General features: G+C 39.2%; 1 protein-coding gene across 1 annotated transcript; it reads right to left on the bottom strand.

The window, feature by feature from the left end:
* Positions 1–13,454: 13,454 nt before the first annotated feature.
* foxq2 (forkhead box Q2) lies at positions 13,455–15,225 on the bottom strand. Its single transcript, XM_061978572.1, has 2 exons — positions 14,698–15,225; positions 13,455–14,231 (listed from the first exon to the last, which is right to left on the bottom strand). Exons 1-2 carry the CDS (start codon positions 15,133–15,135, stop codon positions 13,863–13,865), a joined length of 807 nt encoding a protein of 268 aa, XP_061834556.1. The 5' UTR covers positions 15,136–15,225; the 3' UTR covers positions 13,455–13,862.
* Between the last annotated feature and the right edge of the window lie 5,945 nt (positions 15,226–21,170).

The raw sequence follows: 21,170 nt of genomic DNA, 5'->3' as shown, positions 1-21,170 counted from the left end.
TATATATATATATATATATGTATATGTATATGTATGTATATGTATATATATGTGTATATATATATATATATATATATACGTATATACATATATATGTGTATATATATATATATATATATGTGTGTGTATATATCCATCCATCCATCCATTTTCTACCGCTTATTCCCTTTGGGGTCGCGGGGGGCGCTGGAGCCTATCTCAGCTACAATCGGGCGGAAGGCGGGGTACACCCTGGACAAGTCGCCACCTCATCGCAGGGCCAACACAGATAGACAGACAACATTCACACTCACATTCACACACTAGGGCCAATTTAGTGTTGCCAATCAACCTATCCCCAGGTGCATGTCTTTGGAGGTGGGAAGAAGCCGGAGTACCCGGAGGGAACCCACGCAGTCACGGGGAGAACATGCAAACTCCACACAGAAAGATACCGAGGACGGGATTGAACTCACGACTACTCAGGACCTTCGTATTGTGAGGCAGACGCACTAACCCCTCTCCCACAGTGCTGCCCATGTGTATATATATATATATATGTATATATATATATATGTGTGTATATATATATATATATGTGTATATATGTATAAATATATATGTATATATGTATGTATATATGTTATATATGTATACATGTATATTTATATATGTATGTGTGTATATATATATATATATATATGTATGTATGTATATGTGTATATATATATGTATGTATATGTACGTGTATATATATATATATCAATCAATCAATGTTTATTTAAATAGCCCTAAATCACAAGTGTCTCAAAGGGCTGCACAAGCCACAACGACATCCTCGGTACAGAGCCCACATAAGGGCAAGGAAAAACTCACCCCAGTGGGACGTCGATGTGAATGACTATGAGAAACCTTGGAGAGGACCGCATATGTGGGTAACCCCCCCTCTAGGGAGACCGAATGCAATGGATGTCGAGTGGGTCTAACATAATATTGTGAGAGTACAGTCCATAGTGGATCCAGCATAACAGTAAGAGTCCAGTCCACATATATGTGTGTGTATGTGTATGTATATATATATATATATATATATATATATATATATATATATATATATATATGTGTGTGTAGGCTCCAGCGACCCCCGCGACCCCAAAGGGAATAAGCGGTAGAAAATGGATGGATGGATGGATATATATACACACACATATATACATATGTAAACACATATATATATATATATATATATATATATATATATATATATATATATATATATATATATATATATATACATACATACATACAGTTGTGCTGATAAGTTTACATACCCTTGGGAGAATTTATGATTTATTGGCCATTCTTCAGAGAATATGAATGATAAGACAAAAACCTTTCTTCCACTCATGCCTAATGGTTGTGTGAAGCTATTTATTGGCAAACAACTGTGTTTACTCTTTTTAAAAGAAAGTACCTAAATGACCCTGATCAAAATAAGAAAGAAAGCCATCACTCCAAATTAATTTGTTCCAGAAGTTTTGAGGCTTGTCTCTGTGCTGTTTGGCGTAATGTAAGCGGGATACTTTGTGACATTTGTGCAGAAATGGCTTTCTTCTGGCGACTCGACCATGCAGCCCATTTTTCTTCAAGTGCCTCCTTATTGTGCATCTTGAAACATCCACACCACAATTTTGCAGAGAGTCCTCTATTTCAGCTGAAGTTATTTGTGGATTCTTCTTTCCATCTCGAACAATTTTCCTGGCAGTTGTGGCTGAAATCTTGAAAATGTGTTTCCCAAATGACTACTGATTGCATCTGAAGTAAAAAAAAAAATGTACGAGTTATGTACAGTAAGTCACAAGTTTGTGTTCTTTGTTTGCGAGCAAGGTTAAGATGTCACTTCAAGGATCTGCCAATGTGTTTACAGTGGTCCAAGTTAGGAGCAGTCTAGTCATTTTTTAAGAATTTGCTGCAAAAATGCCTCCCAAGTTTTGAACTGAACCTGGGGGGCGGCATGGCATCATTACCAAGCCGTCGGGCCGCCAGTTGAATAGCCCTGCCTGATAGACAATTGTATTTAATATAGTATATATATATATATATATATATATATATATATATATATATATATATATATATATATATACTGTACATGCCAAAGGTTAGGACACACCTTCTCATTCAATGCGTTTTCTTTATTTTCATGACTATTTACATTGTAGATTGTCACTGAAGGCATCAAAACTATGAATGAACACATGTGGAGTTATGTACTTAACAAAAAAAGGTGAAATAACTGAAAACATGTTTTATATTCTAGTTTCTGCAAAATAACCACCCTTTGCTCTGATTACTGCTTTGCACACTCTTGGCATTCTCTCAATGAGCTTCAAGAGCTAGTCACCTGAAATGGTTTTCACTTCACAGGTGTGCCTTATCAGGGTTGATTAGTGGACTTTCTTGCTTTATCAATGGGGTTGGGAACATCAGTTGTGTTGTGAATGAGAAGGTGTGTCCAAACTTTTGGCCTGTACTGTATATACAGTATATGTACAGGCGTTAACTTGTAACTCCACTTATGTCATTTAGCCATGTGTCACATGGGGAATTACTACTTCTATAGGGGGCGCCACAAGGCGCCAACCAATCTTCAGGCAGGAAACCGACAACCCCCATTCTGCTCATATGAAGTGGATTAAACCAAACCCTAATTAGAAAGTAGAAAAGATCAATTACAACGGATTCTTTTCAAAATTAAAACGAAGTAGTTCTCGATATTGTGATATAGTGAATGTACCGCAGATAACAAGACTCCAACATGTTCGTTTTTATAGGTAAAAGATGATAATGATAATAAATGATAAATGGGTTATACTTGTATAGCGCTTTGATTAGGCTTCAACAAAACATCCTGGAAAAGAGAAAGTCAAAGTCATCAGGTGCACAGTTTGGAAAAAGGAGTAAAGAAGGGGTGGAGAAACAGGTTAAAGGCTATGTCATCACTTTATGTACATCATATTATGCAGACCTGGGCAAAATAAGGCCCGTCAAGCTTTTCAAGCTGGCCCGCTGGACATTCCCAAATAATTTTTAAGATGGAAACTGTAGCTGCCATTATGATGTGCAGTGATGTTTTCAAATTACCGTAAGTCTTGAACTATACAAAGTATTTCAATGGTTGGAATCTGCGCTTTTGCATGATATACTAGTTACCAATGTTCCCTCTAATTTTTCATGTGTCTGAGCAAACGCTCAAACTCCCTGAGCATTCCTTGGACGACATGTGAGCAACATCAGACATGCACGTTGTCGCCACCCCAGCATCACACCTGTACCAAAGCTGACATCATAACAAGTTCAATGTTTTATTAATCAAATAACAGCAGTTATTTACATTATACTATTTTCTAATCTAAATGATTAATGAATCTAAATGGAAATTTAAAAAAAAGTTTTCAGGAGTTGTTGTTGTATGTCTTGGGGTTGCTGTAAAATAATTTAAGACATGCACCCCTCCAGAGATCAATATTTGTTCCCCTTGAAATATTCACATTTAGCACAATGAGATGTGGGCTGTAGCACAAACATGGGATATAGTGGATAACGTGTGGTTACTATGGTAATCTAAGTCACAGCAGCTCAGATGAGGCACCAAGCAGTGTGGGTGGGGAGCGTTTCCACTGAGTGGTTCCAGAGCGGCCAGCCTAAAATGCGGGCGTCAGGGACAGACGCGGAAGGAGATTTTTACAACAAAGTTCTAAAGCAGTGGTTCTTAACCTTGTTGGAGGTACCGAACCCCACCAGTTTCATATGCGCATTCACCGAACCCTTCTTTAGTGAAAAATAAAATGTTTTTTTTTTTCAAATTCAAGACAAAGTTATGTTTTTGGTAACACTTTAGTATAAGGAACATATTGTAAGTAACAAAGACTTAATTTAGAGTTATTTGGACACTAGGGGAACATATTCTAAGTAATACATTTAGAGTTATTTGTTAGGGCCAGGGTTAGAGGGTTAGGGTTATAATAAGGCCATGCCGACCGAATAAGGCATTAATAAGTATTTAATAATGACTAGTTAAGAGCCAATATGTTACTAATTTGCATATTAATAAGCAACTAATTAATGGTGAATATGTTCCCCATACTAAAGTGTTACCATGTTTTTTTACTGGTGCATAAAATGAACCGTGCATGAACATCACATCTCTCGTTAATGATTTACTTGGTAAACACTTGAACGCAACATTTTTACTATTGATCTACTTAATAGACATTTGAACGCAACAATCTGGTTAATGTTTTACTTGGTAAACACTTGAACACAACATTCTTACTTTTAATGTACTTAGTAGACATTTGAATGCAACACTATTATTTTACTTGGTAAACACTTGAACACACCATCCTTACCATTGATGTACTTAGTAGACATTTGAACGCAACACTCCTGTTTATGTTTTACTTGGTAAACACTTGAACACAACATTCTTATTATTGATGTACTTAATAGACATTTGAACGCAACAATCTCGTTAATGTTTTACTTGGTAAACACTTGAACACAACATTTTTACTATTGATGTACTTAATAGACATTTGAACGCAACAATCTCGTTAATGTTTTACTTGGTAAACACTTGAACACAACATTTTTACTATTGATGTACTTAATAGACATTTGAACGCAACAATCTCGTTAATGCTTTACTTGGTAAACACTTGAACACAACATTCTTACTTTTAATGTACTTAGTAGACATTTGAATGCAACACTATTATTTTACTTGGTAAACACTTGAACACACCATCCTTACTATTGATGTACTTAATAGACATTTGAAAGCAACACTCCTGTTTGTTTTACTTGGTAAACACTTGAACACAACATTCTTACTATTGATGTACTTAATAGACATTTGAACGCAACAATCTTGTTGATGTTTTACTTGGTAAACACTTGAACACAACATTCTTACTTTTAATGTACTTAGTAGACATTTGAATGCAACACAATTATTTTACTTGGTAAACACTTGAACACACCATCCTTACTATTGATGTACTTAATAGACATTTGAACGCAACACTCCTGTTTATGTTTTACATGGTAAACACTTGAACACAACATTCTTACTATTGATGTACTTAATAGACATTTGAACGCAACACTCCTGTTTATGTTTTACATGGTAAACACTTGAACACAACATTCTTACTAATGATGTACTTAATAGACATTTGAACGCAACAATCTCGTTAATGTTTTACTTGGTAAACACTTGAACACAACATTTTTACTATTGATGTACTTAATAGACATTTGAACGCAACAATCTCGTTAATGCTTTACTTGGTAAACACTTGAACACAACATTCTTACTTTTAATGTACTTAGTAGACATTTGAATGCAACACTATTATTTTACTTGGTAAACACTTGAACACACCATCCTTACTATTGATGTACTTAATAGACATTTGAAAGCAACACTCCTGTTTATGTTTTACTTGGTAAACACTTGAACACAACATTCTTACTATTGATGTACTTAATACACATTGGAACGCAACAATCTTGTTGATGTTTTACTTGGTAAACACTTGAACACAACATTCTTACTTTTAATGTACTTAGTAGACATTTGAATGCAACACAATTATTTTACTTGGTAAACACTTGAACACACCATCCTTACTATTGATGTACTTAATAGACATTTGAACGCAACACTCCTGTTTATGTTTTACATGGTAAACACTTGAACACAACATTCTTACTAATCATGTACTTAATAGACATTTGAACGCAACAATCTTGTTGATGTTTTACTTGGTAAACACTTGAACACAACATTCTTACTTTTAATGTACTTAGTAGACATTTGAATGCAACACAATTATTTTACTTGGTAAACACTTGAACACACCATCCTTACTATTGATGTACTTAATAGACATTTGAACGCAACACTCCTGTTTATGTTTTACATAGTAAACACTTGAACACAACATTCTTACTAATGATGTGCTTAATAGACATTTGAACGCAACACTCCTGTTTATGTTTTACTTGGTAAACACTTGAACACAACATTCTTATTATTGATGTACTTAATAGACATTTGAACGCAACAATCTCGTTAATGTTTTACTTGGTAAACACTTGAACACAACATTCTTACTATTGATCTACTTAGTAGACATTTGAATGCAACACTCTCGTTTATGTTTTACTTGGTAAACATTTGAACACAACATTCTTACTATTGATGTACTTAATAGACATTTGAATGCAACACTATTATTTTACTTGGTAACACTTGAACACACCATCCTTACTATTGATGTACTTAGTAGACATTTGAACGCAACACTCCCACTATTATTTTACTTGGTAAACACTTGAACACAACATTCTTACTATTGATGTACTTAGTAGACATTTGAACGCAACAATCTCGTTAATGTTTTACTTGGTAAACACTTGAACACAACATTCTTACTATTGATGTACTTAATAGACATTTGAATGCAACACTATTATTTTACTTGGTAAACACTTGAACACACCATCCTTACTATTGATGTACTTAATAGACATTTGAACGCAACACTCCTGTTGATGTTTTACTTGGTAAACACTTGAACACAACATTCTTACTATTGATGTACTTAATAGACATTTGAACGGAACAATCTCGTTGATGTTTTACTTGGTAAACACTTGAACACAACATTCTTACTTTTAATGTACTTACCGGTAGTAGACATTTGAATGCAACACTATTATTTTACTTGGTAAACACTTGAACACACCATCCTTACTATTGATGTACTTAATAGACATTTGAACGCAACACTCCTGTTTATGTTTTACATGGTAAACACTTGAACACAACATTCTTACTAATGATGTACTTAATAGACATTTGAACGCAACAATCTCGTTAATGTTTTACTTGGTAAACACTTGAACACAACATTTTTACTATTGATGTACTTAATAGACATTTGAACGCAACAATCTCGTTAATGCTTTACTTGGTAAACACTTGAACACAACATTCTTACTTTTAATGTACTTAGTAGACATTTGAATGCAACACTATTATTTTACTTGGTAAACACTTGAACACACCATCCTTACTATTGATGTACTTAATAGACATTTGAAAGCAACACTCCTGTTTATGTTTTACTTGGTAAACACTTGAACACAACATTCTTACTATTGATGTACTTAATACACATTGGAACGCAACAATCTTGTTGATGTTTTACTTGGTAAACACTTGAACACAACATTCTTACTTTTAATGTACTTAGTAGACATTTGAATGCAACACAATTATTTTACTTGGTAAACACTTGAACACACCATCCTTACTATTGATGTACTTAATAGACATTTGAACGCAACACTCCTGTTTATGTTTTACATGGTAAACACTTGAACACAACATTCTTACTAATCATGTACTTAATAGACATTTGAACGCAACAATCTTGTTGATGTTTTACTTGGTAAACACTTGAACACAACATTCTTACTTTTAATGTACTTAGTAGACATTTGAACGCAACAATCTCGTTAATGTTTTACTTGGTAAACACTTGAACACAACATTCTTACTATTGATCTACTTAGTAGACATTTGAATGCAACACTCTCGTTTATGTTTTACTTGGTAAACATTTGAACACAACATTCTTACTATTGATGTACTTAATAGACATTTGAATGCAACACTATTATTTTACTTGGTAACACTTGAACACACCATCCTTACTATTGATGTACTTAGTAGACATTTGAACGCAACACTCCCACTATTATTTTACTTGGTAAACACTTGAACACAACATTCTTACTATTGATGTACTTAGTAGACATTTGAACGCAACAATCTCGTTAATGTTTTACTTGGTAAACACTTGAACACAACATTCTTACTATTGATGTACTTAATAGACATTTGAATGCAACACTATTATTTTACTTGGTAAACACTTGAACACACCATCCTTACTATTGATGTACTTAATAGACATTTGAACGCAACACTCCTGTTGATGTTTTACTTGGTAAACACTTGAACACAACATTCTTACTATTGATGTACTTAATAGACATTTGAACGGAACAATCTCGTTGATGTTTTACTTGGTAAACACTTGAACACAACATTCTTACTTTTAATGTACTTAGTAGACATTTGAATGCAACACTATTATTTTACTTGGTAAACACTTGAACACACCATCCTTACTATTGATGTACTTAATAGACATATGAACGCAACACTCCCACTATTATTTTACATGGTAAACACTTGAACACAAACTTCTTACTATTGATGTACTTAATAGACATTTGAACGCAACACTCCTGTTTATGTTTTACTTGGTAAACACTTGAACACAACATTCTTACTATTGATATACTTAATAGACATTTGAACGCAACAATCTCGTTAATGTTTTACTTGGTAAACACTTGAACACAACATTCTTACTATTGATCTACTTAGTAGACATTTGAATGCAACACTCTCGTTTATGTTTTACTTGGTAAACAATTGAACACAACATTCTTACTTTTAATGTACTTAGTAGACATTTGAATGCAACACTATTATTTTACTTGGTAAACACTTGAACACACCATCCTTACTATTGATGTACTTAGTAGACATTTGAACGCAACACTCCCACTATTATTTCACTTGGTAAACACTTGAACACAACATTCTTACTATTGATATACTTATTAGACATTTGAACGCAACAATCTCGTTAATGTTTTACTTGGTAAACACTTGAACACAACATTCTTACTATTGATGTACTTAGTAGACATTTGAACGCAACACTCTCGTTTGTTTTACTTGGTAAACACTTGAACGCAACATTTTTACTATTGATGTACTTAATAGACATTTGAACGCAACAATCTCGTTAATGTTTTAATGTTCAAACAACAAAACCAACACAGTGCATAAACTCACAACAAATTACACACCTGCAAACCAGTCAGCTGTTGCCGTATCCGTAATACGCCGATAGGGAGAAGTTTGTATTTACACGATGAGTCGGGTGTGTTTTGACCTCCGCCGAACCCCTGAGGCCGACTCACCGAACCCCTAGTGTTCGATCAAACCCAGGTTAAGAACCACTGTTCTAAAGCTTAGTGATACATCAGATATATCAGATCCTCTGTGTTTGTTTTTTTTCCCCATCGCGTTCACATTCCGGTGTGTTTGTTGCATTTTTGTTGCGTTTCGCTTGATTGTAAAATATGTCGATCGAGATGGGGTGTGACGTTCATATGTTGTCAATATTCAGTGTTTTATTGTTCATCGTTAATACTGTAAATTTTTAATTAGTAACAGCAATAATTATTTTTAGTGCATGTAAACACTAAGTACCGGTATGCATGTAAACTAAGTGTGTGTGTATTGGGTTGGGGTGTTTGGTTTAGAGTGGAATGGGGGGCCCTTTAGTAGTCTTGCATATGGGGGCCCAGAATTTGGTGCTACGCCCCTGCAGCTAGGTAACAGTCCTCAACGTTGACATTGTTCTGGTTGATCTGAGCAAAACTTTTCAACAAGCTGTATTCAGTAAACCGAATAGTCTGTCACTATTTTCACACAATACATTTAATCGGTCGACTGTTCCATCATCTTTTTTGCACTCAAATTTCCCATCATTCAAGGCACTATTAAGTGTTCCATATTGACTTTCGTGGTTTTGCAGCCTGTCACTGCCTGCCTGTCAATGCTCATCTGCGCATACACAAATGCTACATGACAGCCTAAAATACACTATATTGCCAAAAGTATTTGGCCACCCATCCAAATGATCAGAATCAGGTGTCCTAATCACTTGGCCCGTCCACAGGTGTATAAAATCAAGCACTTAGGCATGGAGACTGTTTCTACAAACATTGGTGAAAGAATGGGCCGCTCTCAGTAATTTCCAGCGTGGAACTGTCATAGAATGCCACCTGTGCAACAAATCCAGTCGTGAAATTTCCTCGCTCCTAAATATTCCAAAGTCAACTGTCGGCTTTATTACAAGAAAATGGAAGAGTTTGGGAACAACAGCAACTAAGTGGTAGGCCATGTAAACTGACAGAGAGGGGTCAGCGGATGCTGAAGCGCATAGTGCAAAGAGGTCGCCGACTTTCTGCACAGTCAGTTGCTATGGAGCTCCAAATGTCATGTGACCTTTCAATTAGCCCATGCACAGTACGCAGACAGCTTCATGGAATGGGTTTCCATGGCCGAGCAGCTGTATCTAAGCCATACATCACCAAGTCCAATGCAAAGCGTCGGATGCAGTGGTGTAAAACACGTCGCCACTGGACTCTAGAGCAGTGGAGACGCCTTCTCTGGAGTGATGAATCACACTTTTCCATCTGGCAATCTGATGGACCAGTCTGGGTTTGGAGGTTGTTGGGAGAACAGTACATTTCGGACTGCATTGTGCCGAGTGTGAAATTTGGTGGAGGAGGAATTATGGTGTGGGATTGTTTTTCAGGAGTTGGGCTTGGCCCCTTAGTTCCAGTGAAAGGAACTTTGAATGCTCCAGGAGACCAAAACATTTTGGACAATTCCATGCTCCCAACCTTGTGGGAACAGTTTGGAGCGGGCCCCTTCCTCTTCCAACATGACTGTGCACCAGTGCACAAAGCAAGGTCCATAAAGACATGGATGACAGAGTCTGGTGTGGATGAACTTGACTGGCCTGCACAGAGTCCTGACCTAAACCCGATAGAACACCTTTTGGATGAATTAGAACGGAGACTGAGAGCCAGGCTTTCTCGACCAACATCAGTGTGTGACCTCAGCAATGCGCATCATCAACATTAATCAAAAAGCCTTTTTGTGTGTCTGCTTGCTAATCAAAAAAAACTTACAGCATTTTAACCAAAAAAATTGCCTTTTGGGGAGCTCGGAAAACCACATTTGAGGGTATACACCAGGGATATTGAACAAAATTGTTCAGAGGGCCACATTTCCAGAAAGCTAAGGACCAGGGGCCAGATTTCTCCCTTCACTATTCATCTTATTTTGTATATTCTGGAAAAGCAGTAGACATTTGATTTTGGTCTATTTAGTTTGTCAGGGTTGCAAACCTGTTTAAGGACATTGTGCAAAAAAGCTAATGAAATATACTCTTTAATGACAGCACTCTAGTGTTTTTAAGAATATGCTGAAAAAATCTCATAAATTAATTCAACTAAAACTCACTGGCCACCAGTTGAATAGCCCAAATGATGAAAAAGAGAGGATCTAAAATGAAACCCTAAGCGTATAACTAAAGAAGTTGAACAAGTGACTACTGACTGTATCTGAAGTAAACAAGCAACACCTTAGTTCCATAAATCACATTTATTATTCAAAATTGGAGCTGGAGAGGACTTAAAGTGGTGTCTTATAGAACACCTTAGTTATGAAAATCACAAGTTTGGAACGTGTTTACAGTGGCCCAAGTTCCTCAACAGGAGCATGCTGCTGTTTTTAGGAATTTGCTGTAAAAATGTTTCTCTTCCAAGTTTTTTAACTAAACTATATGGTGTCATTCCCTGGCCGCCAGTTGAGTAGCCCTAGTAGTGTTGTCCCCATACCAATATTTTGGTACCGGTACCAAAATTATTTCGATACTTGTCGATACTTTTCTAAATAAAGGGTACCACAAAAAATTGCATTATTGGCTTTATTTTAACAAAAAAATCTTAGGGTCCATTAAACATTTGTTTTTTATTGCAAGTTTGTCCTTAAATAAAATAGTGAACATACAAGACAACTTGTCTTTTATTAGTAAGTAAACAAACAAAGGCTCCTAATTTAGTCTGCTGACATATGCAGTAACATATTGTGTCATTTTCCATTCTATTATTTTGTCAACATTATTAAGGACAAGTGGTAGAAAATGAGTTATTAATCTACTTGTTCTTTTACTGTTAAAATCAACACTAAATTGGCCCTAGTGTGTGAATGTGAGTGTGAATGTTGTCTATTTGTGTTGGCCCTGCGATGAGGTGGCGACTTGTCCAGGGTGTACCCCGCCTTCCGCCCAATTGTAGCTGAGATAGGCTCCAGCACCCCCCGCGGCCCCGAAGGGAATAAGCGGTAGAAAATGGAGGGATGGATGGATCTGCTTACTTTATCTTTTAACACGTTCTATCTACACTTCTGTTAAAATGTAATAATCACTTATTCTTCTGTTGTTTGGATACTTTACATTAGTTTTGGATGATACCACAAATTTGGGTATCAATCCGATACCAAGTAGCTACAGCATCATACATTGGTCATATTCAAAGTCGTCATGTGTCCAGGGACGTATTTCCTGAGTTTATAAACATAATATAGATTTTTTTTTAAACGAAAGAAGATTTTGTGATGCCAAAAAAAATATCGACGTAATCATAGAAGTCTCGACGAGATACGCTCCTGTACTTGGTATCATTACAGTGGATGTCAGGTGTAGATCCACCAATGGCGTTTGTTTACATTTTGACACCGGTGAGCTTCGGTGTGTAGTGAAGCATGTTTAGCTATTCCTCGTCCTGCAGGGATGATACTTGTGAGAAACGTACTTTATTTGTCGCCATGGAGGCGAGGATTAGTGATTTAGAAGTAGCTAAAACACTGCCGACAGAGGCTGAATTTTAGCCGCTAACTAGCTCGCCATGTCTTAAAGAAACTCTTCCGGTGGGCGTTTCAGTGTTATAGTTTCGCCTTTATCGTTAGTTTTTTAAGCCAAAATGCGTCCGTTCTCCCTTTTCTGTCCACACACTGTGTCTGCTTGTAAGTACTCCGTGATTGTGCGCTGCCGAACATGCTCGTCTGCTCGTAAACCAGCAATGACACGACGTGACGAAGGGGGGCGGGCCGGGTTTGGGGATGGACTGGTACTTTTCAGAGGCGGTATTGTACCAAATATGATTCATTAGTATTGCGGTACTATACTAATACCGGTATACCGTACAAGCCTAAAGCCTAGTATACTGTACACCCTTACCTTACTTCTCTTCATTATCTTTCAATTCCATCATCATTTTTTTTGCTTCTATCCTCTCTCCTCCCTCCATCCTTCCCTTTCCTCTGCCTCACCCCTTAACCCCCTCCTCTTACTGCAGCAGTGGTTACGGATTACATTGTGTGATAAGCTTCCTATTTCTTGAAACTGCTTGGGATTGGCTGGGATTATCCGGCCTCGTACACTTGAGGAGTTGGCTTTGGAAAGCCTGATTTTAGTCTCTTAGGCAGCAGATTTTTGCATCCCGACAGCTTTGACTAATTAGCATGTGACGCCGGGTGGTATTTTAGCAGCGGGCTCACTTTTAGTACAATCACGCACACACACACACACACACACACACACACGCACGCACGGAATGACAGCAATGTGATAGTTTAATTTGATAATGACAAAACATTTGCTTTATTCCACAAACAGGCAATAAGTACAAACAAGAAGTGCAATTTGTTTCGTAGATTAAAGGTATATCAATGCAAGTTTTACTTTGGTCTTTCACTATAATACTGCAGTACTGTGCAAAAGTCTGTTAGCTGGCTACTTTGTGGTTCATGAGGTATAATGGACAGATGGGCAGCACCATTTTGACGATTCTGGGTAATGGACCTTTTCATGTATAAATAGTGAAATACTCCTATGTGATGACTGTTGTGTGACATTGTAGTGTCCTAGAATGTTTTGCACAGTACTCTATCATGCATTTTTGGTTTACCCTAAACCAGGGAAGACATGGTGACCATGACATAACCATAGACAAATATTAATACGATAATCTAAAATGACTGGACGTTGAACCACTGCCAAACTGCTCATGGATGTAGTTGTCAGTCCTTAGGGTGTAGCGACATGCAGACTGGGTGGACAGCCAACAAGCCCCTGCACACGTGACCAGGGCCAGTAGAGTCTGGGGGCCAAGCAGGGCAGGGGGAGCGAGTGGACCGGTGGACAGCACCAGCAGGCTGTCCTGTGTTGACGGGTAAAGTGATAGGGCAAGCTGAGAGGCGAGAGCTGGAGCTGTCCGGCCACCCTTCGAACCCGCCGTCGGGTCCTCCGGCAGTGATAGTCCTCGTTGGAAAAGTCCTGGTAGTTTGACGGGTGAATGGCCCAGAAGTGGCCTTTACCGTTGTCGCTGCGGCCGGCTTTGACAAAGCAGTCGTTCAGAGACAGGTTGTGTCGAACGCTGTTCCTCCAGTTTTTGTCCTGGAATGACACAGTAAGAAGAAACAGCGGGAGTTAAAACAAAGGGTAAACTGACATAAGCGGGTGTTAGCTTGATCCTCCTTTCGGAATATGTCACCTTGGCAGCATGGCGTGTCAAGGCACGAGTACGATCTCGACACCCTGCGTTACTTTTTTAGCACGTCAAACAGGCGATCAAGCGTAATCCAATAGCCTATGTTCAATCTGCCACCGCACCTGCTAAAGACGGAGGTGGTTTGCAACCTAGCAACAGGATTAGTTTATTTGTGAATTTGCCAACAACGGGATCATGCGGAGTCCTTGATTGTCTCGAACTGCTCAGACAGATTACCTGTGCCAAGTAGGTCGCTTTGTTTGCGGAAAAAATGGCCAACAACGAACGTTTATCGGAATAAAAAATATTACGGGCTGACCTGCTGACTGGGATAAGTGGTAGAAAATGGATAGAGAGATCATGGGAAAGTACCTTGCTCTTGAAGTAGGGGAAGTGGTCCATGATCCACTGGTAGATGTCACACAGAAGCAGCTTCTTCTGCTCAGATGCCAGGATGGCCTTAGAAATGAGCGCGATATAAGACTGGTTGGGTTTGTCCTCAGACTTTTCCAAATCGCCACCATACGATGTGGTTGTGGTGGTACTGGTCGCCTCCTCCTCCCCCTTCTCTTGTTGCTCTTCATCCCCCTCCTGTTCGAGGACTTTCCTTTCTCCGGTCTCTGCTGACCTCTCTAGCGATTTCTGTATGGCGACCACATTGTTCGCAGTCTGCTCCTCTGCTCCTGGCACTCCTTTGACTCCTTTGTTGAAGAGAAGGTAGTCGATAGTGAAGCTCAGTCCAAGTCGCTCCCGTCCGCTTCTGTCCTCCGTCAGTGTCGTCATTTCTTCTGTTGAATATCTGGCACTCATTACAGAAATGGTACAGGTAATTAAGAGAACGGTCTTCGAAGAATCAGGTCCTGAAAAGGTAGCGTCGCAATGCCCCCGGGATCTTTCGCCGAAGTCTTACTGTTGACAAGATCACAGATAAAGATGAGCCTCTCAACTGTTGTTAACCTTGATGCGCTCATCAGCGACACAATCTCACTGCATGGAAATGACGTCAGCCCGTCAGGTTAAACGCGGTGAATTTCGGGAGCCTCGTCACTAATGAGTAGACTTGAAATCAAAGTTGGGCTCGCGAAGGTGACTATTTATATGACTGTGAATTTAACCCTCACAGAAAGGGGCAAAGGAGGCACAGAGGAGGTCGAGGTAGGGGGTCTCAATTTAGGCGGATTATTTTTATTAACCTAAAGCAAATCTGTGTAATTACGGGAGATTAAACACTCAAGATTTAGCAAGACATGGAGCGCCCAGGGTGCATGCTGTAGAGTCAAAGGCCTTTTAAATGCCAGTGTTATCCTGTTAAAGTTGTTTTGTCAATGCAGGATGCTGTCCAAAGAATTACCTCAATTACAAAGGAGCAGTAATTAAAGGGCCACGGGTTAATATTTTTTCAAAAATCTACGTATGTGAAAAAAGTTTGATTATAATACTGCTGTTGTTGCAACTATTGCGTTCGTCCCAACGATGCATCAGCCATTTAGTCAGTGCATAGTGTATAATAAATCTGATTCAAACTGAAAGTTTTAGTTGACATACTTCTTAAAATGTTCTTGTAATTAGACTATATTTTCGGTATTGTGTTAATATTTGTTAAGTGTATCTATCAATTTATTTCCTGACAAATCACACACTTTGTCAGGAAAAGGTCTCCATCAGGTTGTTTTCACACACTGCAATAGTGTCAGTGACCACTTAGGCATTTGTTCAGTATTGAGTCAAAACCCACACACTTTGACAGGGAAAGGTCCCCACGAGTCCAAATTCACACTCTGCAATACTGTGTATGACCTCTAGAGAAAACACAAAAACTGCACTACACCCATCAGGAAGTCATCCACAATTGATTGCAATGTGTGTGCCCGTGGGTACCAGGCCACCACAGGAAAAATTGGATCCCATGGTATGAGTGTCATCTCAGGTCTGTCAAGACTTGGTCGTGGGTGTTTGGTTTTGAGCGAGACGGGAATGTGAGTACATGATTGTTTATTACTATCAAAAAAAAAGTACAAATGAAAATCGCGCACAGTGGCGGAGAAACAACTTGGCTATGAAAACAAATACTTGCACAAAGGCAGAAACTATGAACAACAAAAAAACACTAACTGTGGCATTAATAAACAAAAACTTACTTGGCTTGGACTAAAGTAGCAGCATGAAGGATGGACATGAAAACAAGTGTCAGGAATGTGCAGAGCATAAATGTGGGATGTCGCCAGAAAGACAAACTGAAAACAATGAACTTAAATACTACAGACATGATTAACAAAAACAGGTGCGTGACTCAAAACGTCAAACAGGTGCGTGACGTGACAGGTGAAAACTAATGGGTTGCTATGGTGACAAACAAGAGTGCACAATGAGTCCAAACGTGGAACAGGTGAAACTAATGGGTAACCATGGAAACAAGACAAGGGAGTGAAAAGCCAGAAACTAAAGAGTCCAATAACTAAACTAAACTAAACAAAACATGACTAAAACAAAACATGATTACACAGACATGACAAGGTCGTGGATTCCACCAGGATATAAAAACATACGCACGCACACACAAACACACACACTTCAACCAAGTCCAAGGCTCTAAAGATTTTAAGTTTTGATGTTGTAACAGTTCAAAAAAACGTCTTTAATTGTCCAAATAAGGTAGGGAACAAAAAAACAATGGCACCGGGTAGACGAACCAGTGCCACGAAAAAACCAAGGGAGCAAAGTACAAAATAGCCTGGCAGTAGGAAGTAACATATGAAACAACAATGAAAAAATACTTGCTCGTGATTTGGGATGGTCTGGACTCATGGAGGAAATGAAGGAAAGAACCAGCAAAGGACAGGTGAGTGCAATCAATATAAGTAGGGTGTGGTGATTGGTGCCAGGTGTGCTTAAGACATCCTGCCTTCCTTGGCTGCCATTACAACTGGGGAGAAACAGGAATTAAAAGCACCCCCTCTAACCTCGTAACGGATGACAACTGGCGGCATACCCACTATTCGGGGAAACGGCTGTAGAACTCTTCGAGCAGTGATGGGTCGAGGATGACTGAGCTAGACACCCTAGAACGATCTTCAGGACCATACCACTCCCAGTCCACCAGGTACTGGAAACCTCTGCCCCTTCATCTGACATCCAAGATAGCCTTGACAGTAAAAGCCGAATGGCCGTCGATCATCCTAGGAGTGACTTCAGGTGGACTCAAGTCGCAGGAAGCCACAGGCTTGAGGAGGGAGACATGGAACACTGTATGGATCTTGAGAGCCTCGGGAAGGCGAAGCTGGAATGAGGTGGGACAAATGATGCTGTTGGAGCCATCTAAAGAGAAACTACAAACGTCGCATTTTTGTTGGTTTTGAACGGTGACGCAATCAATGCAGGCCCTAGCCTTGATAATCAATCTGACACAGGTGCGCTAGCTGCACACAAGAGACGCCTGCAGAAATAGTTTTCAACCACTCGGTACGGCGATGAGGTGGTGACTTGTCCATTCCGCCCGAATGCAGCTGAGATAGGCTCCAGCACCCCCGCGACCCCGAAAGGGACAAGCGGTAGAAAATGAATGTATGGATGGTACCGCTCAGTATTGATCCTTAGTTTTGAAATGAAAAGAGAGTACAAAGCGTTTAAGTGACGCTGTTTTGGTTTTGTTTCATTGATTTGGGTTTGAGCGAACAGTATGATGCATGCGTCGGCTTTGAGTTTGTTTGTTTACTTTGACATAACATACACTCGCAACACACATATTTCATTTGTTGCTCATTCCGCAGCATGTTGAGAATTTTGTCCAGAGGCGTCCTTTAGACTTATATTTGTTTGAAAGCCGAGACAAAAGTTGAAAACATTCTCAAGAAGTATTCCCTGGATGGATGTATTGAATATATTATCAGACATTAATGAGTTGTAGAATTCTAACCTGAACGGAGGAGCAAAGGAGAAACTACTGTGATTAAAGTCTTGTTTGATGTGAGGATTATTTGAACGGAATAACCTGCATGCCGATGTTGATGACACGAATTGAATATCTTGAATCACGGCTGTATGGGACTTCGGAGCAGCTCCGCCCCGTTTTATTTGCTTTACATTCTGCAAGTGACGTGCGCGTATTTGCGCTTTTGACTTGCCGATAAACTGTCAATTGAATACAAAGACGCCAGTGATGTGTTTGAATATGAAGAACGTGATGCAAATGTGGTGGGAGAAAAGCTCCTTGCGAAACCTAAAGATGGAAGCAACCCAGAAGAAGTTAAACAAAAGAGACAACCCAAATGAACTGAAAAGGGTCTCGCAGCTAAAGTGGAGCAGTTAACAAAGTCGAGAAAGTGCTAAATTAAAGCAGCTGACCACAAAAATAAATCAAATTGAATCACTTATGGTGGAATATGATAACTCGGAGGTTTTTTCACAAATGTACATTAACTTCACTGAGCTTATTAAGTTAAAGTTAAAATACCAATGATTGTCACACACACACTAGGTGTGGCGAAATTATTTTCTGCATATGACCCTAACCCTAACCCCTGGGAGGTGAGGGGGAGGAGTGAGCAGCAGCAGTGGCCGCGCCCCGGAATAATTTTTGGTGATTTAACCCCCAATTTCAACCCTTGATGCTGAGTGCCAAGCATGGAGGTAATGGGTCCAATTTTTATAGTCTTTGGTATGACTCGGCCAGGGTTTGAACTCACAACCTACCGATCTCAGGGCGGACACTCTAACCTTATTGAAGATTTTAGTGAAATACAATGCTCAATGTATGCACTGCTTCCAAAGGAGAAAAAAGAAAATGATCACACACACTGGTATTTACCAAAGCTTGCTTGTTTCAATGAATTCAAAGTTAATTCAAATAGATGCAAGATGCAACATCACTTGCACAAGAGCACCAAAGCACAGAGGTTGCAGAAGAGCATGCTTCTGTTGCCTCTCATACCATAAGCAAGGTTGGTCAAAGCAGTGCAGCCAGCAGCCTTAGATCTTCCCCAGCCTCTTCTTCCAGACTGAAGCTGAAGCTGAAAAAGCAGCTCTCATGATACAAGTTGAAGGCCTCAAAAGGAAACTTGCACTTGAAAGAGAAGAGGCTGAGCTCACTCAAAGGAGGGAACAAATAAAGGCTCAAAAGGAAATGCTTGCCATTTAAACCCAACTTGCTGCTGCAGATGCTAAATTCAAAGTTTATGATGAAATGGATGGAAGGAGCAGTGTGCTTTCAGGACAAAAGGAGACTGTCAAAAAACTAAATTTTACTCAAAATTGTGTGAAATAAGCATCGAAGAAGAAAAACAGATGTAACGTCATATGCAACCCTCCTATTGGACCAATAGTTCAGCTGTCTCCAAGAAAGATGGAAATTTGGGTCGAGCAGCAAAGTGGACCATCTTGGAGAACCAGTCCACCATGGTCAGAACCACGGTGTTGCCATTAGACGGCAGACGTCCTGTTACAAAGTCCAATGCAATGTGTGACCAGAGACGAGAAGGAATAGACAAGGGCCTGATTAGTCCAGCAGGCACCTGGTGAGAAAACTTGTTGCGGGCACAGATAATTCAATGTGATTATCTTGTGTGATGACTGTATTATGATGATAGTATATATCTGATAGTATATATCTGTATCATGAATCAATTTAAGTGGACCCCGACTCAAACAAGTTGAAAACCTTATTCCATACTTGCCAACCTTGAGACCTCCAATTTCGGGGGGTGGGTGCGGGGGGCGTGGTTGGGGCGGGGGCGTGGTTGGAGGCGTGGTTAAGAGGGGAGGAGTATATTTACAGCTAGAATTCACCAAGTCAAGTATTTCATATATATATATATGTCTTAATAAGGTTATCCAAAAAATAGTGCTCGATACCGTAGTAGAGCGCAATATATGTATGTGTGGGAAAAAAAATCACAAGACTATTTCATCTCTACAGGCCTGTTTCATGAGGGGGGGTTCCCTCAATCATCAGGAGATTTTAATGGGAGCATTCACATACCATGGTTTATATAGGGCATAGAGTGGGTGGGTACAGGCTGGCGTAGGGGCGTGGTGATTGGCTCATGTGTTACCTAGGAGGTGTTTCCGTCTGTGGCGGCATGCTGTTACAATTTCGCTGCGCTTGTTGAGGGATGACAGGTCTGGACGGTAAATAATAAACAGTTTCTCTTTCAAGCATAGGTTGCATCTTTTATTACCACTATTGTAAGGTGTGCTGGATGCAAGAATTTGCCATGTTATTGAATATTCAACATTATTGTCTTTGAGGTCCCAAATGTGTTTGCTGAGTTCTGTGGTATTCCGCAGGTTTTGGTTCCTGAAAGAAGCCTTGTGATTGTTCCATCTGGTTTTGAATTCTCCCTCGGTTAATCCTACATATGTGTCGGATGTGTTAATGTCCTTGCGTATTACCTTAGATTGGTAGACAACTGATGTTTGTAAGCACCCCCCGTTGAGAGGGCAATCAGGTTTCTTTCGACAGTTACAGCCTTTGTTGGTTTTGGAGTCGCTCTGTCCGGGGGCCGACGGCTCATTTGCAATTGTTTTGTTGTGGTTTGAGATGATTTGTCGTATATTGTTCATACAGCTGTAGCTCAATTTAATGTTGTTCTTGTTGAATACTTTTCTTAGGGTGTTGTCTTTGGGAAAGTGTTTGTCAATCAGATTGAGGAATTTGTGTCCAATGTTAGTTGAGACGTTTTTGCTGTATGGGGGGTTGTACCAGATGATGTCGTTTCGTTTTCTGTTCTTTTTTGGCTGGTTTCCTGGCGTGGGTTCATAGGTGAGGGTGAAATTGTATCCGCTTTCATCAAGGGCTTTTTGGTACGGGGGGGTTGCTTGGTCAAATTCAGCTTTGCTAGATGACAGCA

This window comes from Nerophis lumbriciformis, linkage group LG18, assembly GCF_033978685.3.
Source record: "Nerophis lumbriciformis linkage group LG18, RoL_Nlum_v2.1, whole genome shotgun sequence".
Taxonomy (NCBI): domain Eukaryota; kingdom Metazoa; phylum Chordata; class Actinopteri; order Syngnathiformes; family Syngnathidae; genus Nerophis; species Nerophis lumbriciformis.
Note: the sequence above shows the minus strand (reverse complement) of the source record. Positions and strands in the feature narration are given on the sequence as shown.

What these genes read in the sequence shown, in the direction of transcription:
- foxq2 (XM_061978572.1), bottom strand. Translation starts at nt 15,135, where the DNA reads ATGAGTGCCAGATATTCAACAGAAGAAATGACGACACTGACGGAGGAC. An exon ending in TCCCCTACTTCAAGAGCAAG is followed by an intron (nt 14,232 to 14,697) that starts GTACTTTCCCAT and finishes GTGTCATTCCAG; the next exon opens with GACAAAAACTGGAGGAACAG.